This window comes from Pectinophora gossypiella, chromosome Z (genome assembly GCF_024362695.1).
Source record: "Pectinophora gossypiella chromosome Z, ilPecGoss1.1, whole genome shotgun sequence".
Classification (NCBI taxonomy): domain Eukaryota; kingdom Metazoa; phylum Arthropoda; class Insecta; order Lepidoptera; family Gelechiidae; genus Pectinophora; species Pectinophora gossypiella.
The window spans coordinates 2,863,894-2,872,535 of NC_065433.1; the positions used below are offsets into that span (position 1 = coordinate 2,863,894).

Genomic DNA, 8,642 nt, shown 5'->3' on the forward strand with positions numbered 1-8,642 from the left:
AAACAGTTTTAATGTAATGTCCAAACGTCAAAGGATAAATGTACCTACCTACGTAGTTGCAAACGTTCTGTTTCAAACAAATAACATGATATCGCTTTTTCGCTGGACTTAATGCTACACTGACTTATTACTATGGTCGTTATTTTTATTGAAATATTAATAATATGAGGTACGACCTCGCAATGTATGTTTGTACATGGAGATAATTAAACACAACACCAATACTGAGGCTTTTTCTTTTCAACCACAATAAACAGTTACCTTAACTCTTTCAAATCTAATTCTATTCGAAGTTCACGTCCAACTGGGCACTCTCAGGGCAAATGTACCGAGTGAGAGCCCTTAGCGTTCTCCATTTGTCCGGCCAAGTTGTTAATGCCATTAGCGGCAAATCTACAATAAATTACGCTAAAAAAGAGTGCGTATTTTTTGCTTAAAAAACTCGTAGCTCAGTTAGTCTCAGCTGGCGGGGACGCACAAACCAAGGATATCCAGATACGCCAGTTACCTTGGGGTTTAAAAAAGGCCTCATCGAAGATAATCATCTAAATAAGCAATATTGCAATTTGACATTAGCGCATATAAAAGTAAGTGCGCAATACAGTGAAATGTCAAATAGCAATATTGCTTTTTGAGATGAATTACTTCGATGTCGCCTTGGGGGTCAATAAGGCCAAATCGAAGCAATTCATCTAAAAAAGCAATATTGCTATTTGACAGAGTTGTTCGCATTGCGCACTTTTTTACTTATTTTTTGAACCTTAATACTAAAAATACAATTTGTGAATGCCTTGCAAAACTGTTTAACCAGTTTTTCTGCAGGAAAGAGTCTCTATTAATAATATGAACATTTGTAAGTAGGAGCACAGTTAATTTAACAATTATAACATAAATTAGCTAGGACACAAGTCTAAAGTCCAAACAAATCGAGTGTCTTGAGTGGCTGCAAGTTGTCTTTAATTACTGGTGGCTCTGCCCACCCCATTAGGGATTACGGGCGTGACTTTATGTATGTATGTGTATGTACGAGTCTAAAAGGTATTGTTTAAGTATTTAATATGCGTCAATGTCAAATACAACATTGTTTTTTTTTTAATGAATTGCTTAGATATGGCCTTTTTAACCCCCCTGGTCCTCATTTCAAAGTACCTGGTATATTTTAAAACATAAGTAGGGATTTCGGCTTATAATTGTCAAAGTAGTCTCGGTACTGGGGTACCAGGACAGTGAGGGTCCCAGGGAGGCCGCAGTTGGTCAGGGACATCTCCACAAACTCGTAGTCCAGCTCTTTCTCCACGCAGAGGTCCTGCAGGAATTGGCACCACTCGTCCCAGTCCAACTCCGTTTTACTATGGAAAAAAATATCTCATTCTTACCTCACAAAAAGAACACACTTTTGGGTTCAAAAGTGAGATCGACTTTGCCTATCTACGTTCATCATCTTCCTAGAACACATGGACCGCTTACCTAACATGAAGATTTGACAGGTCCGGTTTTTCACAGAAGCGACTGCCTGTCTGACCTTCCAACCTGCGAAGGGAAAACCAGCCCAATACAGGTTAGGTCACATACCTCCAAAAAATTCTCGGTAATGTGGGTCCTAACGATGTTTTCCTTCACCACTCAGCACGTGATAATCATTTATGATCCAAACATGAATTCGAAAACAAATTCGACAATCATTGGTCTAGGCCTGTGGTGGATTCGAACCTGCGACCTCAAAGTGAGAGGCAAGGGTTCTACCAACTGGTCTACCACGGCTTCCGGCACGGCATCCACAGTTTCGACTTGGGGTTTTTCTATGGAAAGAAATATCTCATTTCAATAAAATTAAATACACATTTAGGTGAATTTTCGAAAGTGCTATTCTAAGTCTACTTAAGTACGCAATATTTTTAAATTATTCCGACTACGCTTGCACCATAGAAATACTTTGTCTTTTTGACTTCAATGTCCTTGGCATTTTATTTATTATTTATTTATTTATTTGTACACAATGAAACAGACACAAGAAACATACAAAGAAAACAGATAGTACAGGCAAGCTTATCTCTAAATAAAGAGATTTCATTTTCATTGATTTCATTTTTCATTTTTTTCATTTTTTTTTATTTGCATTTTCTTTTTTTTTGACGTGACTTATTGTAGATTTGCCGCAAATGGCATTAACTACTTGGCCGGACAAATGGGGAGCGCTGAAGGCTCTAACCCGGTGAATGTGGCATCTTCTAAATATAGGTAAGTACAGTCATGTAAAAGTCGGACGGACAGACAGACAGACGGTTTTAGTAGAAACCCTAAAATGAACCAAGAAAGTTTAGAAATCAAACAATGTCCACCTTTACACCTTTATTGTGCTTTTATAACATATATTTAGCTTGCTATTTTCTATGACCTCTCTTTCAATACAATTTATATTATTATGAGGTTAAGTTTATTTTTCAAAGTAGAAAATTCCACCCTGCGGTGCACAGACGCAGAGTCGCTGACAGATGTGGTGCTCTCCCCAATATTTTATCCTCAGATTTTATCTTTATTAAACTACTATAGTCTAAGACACCGCGATCCCCAAACCTTCGTTACTTTATAAAAGCTGAAAGTTTCTGTGCGCTTAATTCCCAGCCCAGATAATCATCATCAATTTAAGAGCCACGCTCTTGTCGGTGTAGCATTTTCCATTCCAGTCTATCAAAGGCCAATTCCTTGACTTCCCTATAAGACACGACGTTAACCTGTTCTTTAATCTGTTCCATGTAAGCTCTTCTTGGTCTTCCCCTTCCTCTCTTTCCTTCTAGCTTGCCTTCTATGATGTTTTTAATGAATTCGTCGTGTCTTATTAGGTGTCCAATCATCTTGCCTCTTCTGTCCTGAATAATTCTCAGTATTTGTCTCTTTTCACATCAAAAAAAAGCTGATATTTTCGCTTGGTATTAACAATGTGATGTGTGTGTGTGTGTGTGTGTGTGTGATGTATGTGTCACTATTTTTTCCAAAGTATCTTATTGTTAAATAATTCAGTAAGAATATACACTTCCGCAGTGTTATCTATATAACCTTAAAAGACATATCTAAGATGAGGGTGACGTACTCTTTATAGAAAACCCCCCAAAGTAATACAATACAAACACACTTTATTGCACCAAAATAAAAAGAAATAATTACATAAAGTCTCTTAACTAAGTACATGGCAAATGGCGGCCTTATCGCTTAAAGCGATTTCTTCCAGACAACCATAATGTGAGGAAAAATGTAAAAAAGAAAAATAATTGAAAGATTGCGGGTACAAACTATAAGTACAACTTACCAATAAATACATGCAAATATAGTATTTTATGCAACAGTTGTATAAGAAGGGTCAAAAAATGCGAGTGGCGTGAGTTGCGATGTGAGCCTTGGCGAACATCGCAATAAGAGACGCCACGAGCATTTTTTGACCTAGTTATACAACGTTGCATACAATACTTTTTCTACGACGACGTAATTTTAAATGAAACAAAAATTTTCCAATTTATTTTCCAACGCGCGGGAAAATGGCGGCAAATGTACACTTTTTTTTATAGTATATCTATGGCACCAAACAAAGTAAAGGTGCCAGTCTCCAGGTCAAAAAAAAAAAACAACAACAATGCTTTTTTGGCGACATTATAGTACAGTTACACTTTGTAAACAATGCTTTTATAGGCCATAGAGCGTACACTTTTTCAAAGAGTTTAATTATGTATGTACTTATATTAGACTTTTTGGTTATTTAAATGCCAGATTAAAGTAGAGGAGTAGAAAATAGTATTTTATGCAACAGTTGTATAAGAAGGGTCAAAAAATGCGAGTGGCGTGAGTTGCGATGTGAGCCTTGGCGAACATCGCAATAAGAGACGCCACGAGCATTTTTTGACCTAGTTATACAACGTTGCATACAATACTTTTTCTACGACGACGTAATTTTAAACGAAACACAAAAATTTTCCAATTTATTTTCCAACGCGCGGGAAAATGGCGGCAAATGTATACTTTTTTTTTATAGTATATCTATGGCACCAAACAAAGTAAAGGTGCCAGTATCCAGGTCAAAAAAAAAAAAACAACAACAATGCTTTTTTGGCGACATTATAGTACAGTTACACTTTGTAAACAATGCTTTTATAGGCCATAGAGCGTACACTTTTTCAAAGAGTTTAATTATGTATGTACTTATATTAGACTTTTTGGTTATTTAAATGCCAGATTAAAGTAGAGGAGTAGAAAAAATATATAACATACTTACAAATATAATATATACGTAACCTATATACATAACCTAACATATACTTTTCTGTTATTAAAAAAAATGATATTTTCGCATCAAACTTGTTGTAGTTATTGTCTAAGGTAAGGCTTTTTGGCGGGAACGGAAACGGGACAGTTGCTTTCTTCACTGAATAATCTAAATAATCAATACGAAGTGGTGTTTTGCGGTTAATGATTGCATTAAGTTAGTCGGAAAACATTCGCGATAGTGTTATTATATCGGAATATTAAATGAACAAAGTGTATCTATCTATTTTCGCTTAGTGCCAACAAGCCGCTTCACAACTCGAAACTTTACGCGGACTTTTGAGTTAATTCGTTTGGGGTTCGGAGTAGGAGTCTGCTCCGAGGGTAGGGGCTTAGGTTTCATCATTCATCGTCATCACCTTTCATCATTTCATTATTCATCATCAAGAAAAAAAATACATAAGACATGGCTGTATGGGCATAGTTCCCTTTGCCTTGCCCTTCGGGGAAAACCAAAACAAATGTCTAAGGTAAACAACAAAAAGAAATAAGATGCACTCCAAATTCGCGATTGCGAACTAAATGAAAAAAAAAAAGTTAAGTGTAAATCTTGTGATATAGAACCCGTCGCTGGGGTTTCCGAGTCGCACTTAGCCGGTTTTAGTACACGCATGCTCCGATGAACAATGGTAGAGACACAAGAAGCGACTGCTTTTGAAAATAATATGTATGAAGTTTGCGCAGACAATGCAACAACTAAACGCAAGGCTTTCATCGCTTACACAGGAAAGATGCTATGCGCATGCATTTAACATGGCGTCATAATATATCTACTTATGAAAATTTAAATAATAATATATATAAGTATGTAAAAAAACATATAGGATTGTTTGGCCCCGGCTATACAGGTTGTGAGAAGCTGCAGTAGTTTTAGGCGGATGAGACGTTCGTTATGTAAAAATTGACGATTTAAAGTGTAACTATAGTAGACGACAGGTCGACATGGCAATTCTCTAGTGACGTGACGTGGTGTCTCCGACTTTTATAATAAAATCTTCCATTTCATTTTCCATTCCCATGTCTTTTTTCCAATATTCATTTTAAAGGTTCTGGACATGTTTTTCGAAATTGCTCCAGTTTTCTGCCGTGACTGACAAAATTGCATTCGTTGTTATCTCTTTAAGCTTTGTCAACCACAAATCGCTCTTTATGTTGTGTTTTTAAAACACAATAGTAATAAATTATGTGAGCGAGATTATAATCGATAAACGCGGTCGATATGGACTCGTGCGACAGACTAAGACTAAGACGCAGCGGGGACTGTGCGGGTGTGCGGGGCGACCCCGCCTCCGCGGCTCACCTCATGCCCCGATTGCCATGTCGACCTGTCGTCAACAGTATGTTACCTACTGAATAAAGATATTTTTGAATTTGAATTTGACATGCATATAAAAAGCTGTCACTGTGGTCCTGTGGTTCATAGTTTGCTTCTCAAACGAGGAACGCCTGTTCGAAACCCGGTACCGAACTTGCACCAATGAGTTATTCTTCTTCTATTGTGTGGGTTGTGAGGTGGATTACCAACTCTATCCCACATGAGCCATGCCAAACGCCTTTGGCGGCTCAATAGTAACTTTGGAACCAGGGTTGATGAACTCTGTCATTGACCTCGAAAGAAGCCAAGTTGCAAATGATGTAGAAAAGTGACAGTGGCGGTGAAAAAAAACTTTACAGCAGTTTGTTCACAGAAAGATCACTTTCTTCTTCTATTTTAGTAGGTACAATATTTAAACAGTAGATAGGTACGCAAGTAGGTGCATAAGTTTTGAGTTCAGGATAAGGTCAACGATTCTGGTTCAACATTTTAAACTAAAATTGCTGTCACAAACCCTATGTAAAAATACTTTACATTTTTGCCTAAAAATAACTTTAGAACATAGACAGCCCATTATACAGGTTGGCTCAAAAAGGTTCACGTTCAAACTGAAAAAATAGACATAGGCATTGGCTATCAAAAACACCCCCGCATGTTCAACAATTGTTTAGGACATATGATCCATTTTGTACCTTTTAAGATATTTTCTACCTTACTTCAGAAATCATTACTTTGTCGCTATCTCTTTCTTAATACTTTACTTCATACCTGTTCTTAAGAAAGTGGATCACTAGCTGAAAAAATAAAAACAGCAATAAAAAGTTATTGGAAGTCGAAACTGACAATTTGTTCAAAATAATGATGAAAACTGCCTATATCTGCTACCAGGTGTCGCTACTTCTGAAAGTTCTTAAACGACAGTTCCCCGTACTATTTGAGTAAAGAAACTATTGCTTTGGTTATATTTTTCTGAGTCAAAGATTATAAAATTATAAAATCCTAATCTTGAAATAGAAACCACTCTAAGATTTGATTTGATTTAATTTGAATAAGTACGACATTTGACCGCTTTTGTCAATGACGTCACAAGACGGTACTTCCATACAAACTCCAAAGAAAACTTTCGTTTGACGTTTCGTAAAAAGTATCTCATTTGACTAGGTTGCCAAGTAGCTTATTATTAAAAAGAACACCTCCACCAAACGCATTGGAGCAGCGTGGTGGAGTATGCTCCATACCGCCTCCGGTTGATTGACAGTAGGCTTGTGTTCAGCAGTGGGATTTATAATATAGGCTGTTTATATTATTTACCAGAATACCAGCACCGCACAGGCCTAAACCAATGACTATCGAGTTTGTTTTCGACTTCATGTTTGGATCATAAATGATTATCACGTGCTCAGCGGTGAAGGAAAACATCATAAGGAAACCCACATTCCCGAGAAATGCATTTTCGGAAGTATGTGGCCTAAACTGTATTGGGCTGGTTTTCCCTTCGCGCGTTGGAAGGTCAGACAGGCAGTCGCTTCTGTAAAAAACCGGACCTGTCAATTCTTCAGGTTAGGTAAGCTGCTTACTGGGTCTGCTGCAGACCCTGTGAAAAACGGGATGATGATGATGATGTTAATGTTCTGTAATAATTATTAGTCTTCAGTTAAAAATGTACGGGATTCCCTGTCCTCTACCTAAGCAGTTCCCTGGTCTATTAATAGAGCTGTCAGTTACACCCATAATCTATCAACTGTACACCTATATGGCAATTACATTCGAACACGATAGTGGTTGCGTAAAACGTTGTAGCCTCAAGGCAAATACGCTTTAATAAATACATTTTGATTGCAATCAGTTAAAAATACATGCTATTAGTGACGTCGTAACGAAAACTTTCACGGATGTTTCAGACCATGATTCTGAGTTGATGCTGAGATGATTCTGAGATATCAAGTCGAATTTTCCGTCGCAAAAGTGTGAAACTGAAAATATTTTCAAATTATAAAAAAATCGTTAAGGTGTCACTAACATCCATACGTACCTGTATGGCTGCCTGTACGTACTTGTCAGGAGTGTAAGATACATCGTAACGAATACTGAGGGGGATGATTCAACTCATGATTCTGAGTTAATATCAAGGGAATTTTCCATAGCAAAAGTAATGAAAAATAATTTTGAAAAACACAAAAAAAATACATGAATTTTCCGACATGAAATTCCATTTGATATCAATTCAGAATCTTGGTCTGAACCACCCCCCTCAAAATTCGTTACGGTGTCGCTAACACCTTGTAACTCGATCCCGTCGATCCCTAGATTTCGATTGTTGTGCTATGCCCTATAGGCCAGTAGGAGCTGTAAGTATTTACTTTCAATCAACTCGAATACCTGATAGGAAAGAAAATTATTTTTCTTTAATAGTGGATCGAACTTACCACCACTTGAACCAGACCAAGCCAGTATCGGTCATGGTCAGTTTCCTGTCATCTATGAGCTTGGACTGTCGGAACCAGAAGTCGCTGCGGTACAGAGTTATCGTGCTACCATCTCTCTTCTTCTCCAAGTCCATATATTTAGCGAACTCGTAGAATTGACCATCTAATGTAGCAGCTTCCTCATCCCCCATCGCGATTCAGGATCTGATGACAAATAATCGGCGTGGGTTGAAAATCAATGTTGCCTTTTGGGTAAATTTTCGCTGAACCCTGGCCTGTTTTGGTGAGCAGCGGCACTCATATACCTTTTTGTTTTCCAACTAAATATTTATGCGTGTATATTTTAATGTTGTAAATGTAATGTGTGTCATAGGCTTTCCCTAAATACATAAACATAAACATAACATAAACTGCCTATATACGACCCACTGCTGGGCACAGGCCTCCCCTCAATCAACCGGAGGGGGTATGGAGCATACTCCACCACGCTGCTCCACTGCGGGTTGGTGGAGGTGTTTTTTACGGCTAATAGCCGGGACCAACGGCTTAACGTGCCCTCCGAAGCACGGAATCATCTTACTTTTCCCTAA

At 37.7% G+C, this 8,642-nt stretch overlaps 1 protein-coding gene across 1 annotated transcript; it reads right to left on the bottom strand.

The window, feature by feature from the left end:
* Window positions 1–1,159: 1,159 nt before the first annotated feature.
* Window positions 1,160–8,243, bottom strand: LOC126380170 (tubulin polymerization-promoting protein homolog). The gene is made up of 2 exons (XM_050029443.1): window positions 8,053–8,243; window positions 1,160–1,349 (listed from the first exon to the last, which is right to left on the bottom strand). The coding sequence occupies exons 1-2, from the start codon at window positions 8,241–8,243 to the stop codon at window positions 1,160–1,162; spliced, it is 381 nt and encodes a 126-aa protein (XP_049885400.1).
* Window positions 8,244–8,642: the final 399 nt, after the last annotated feature.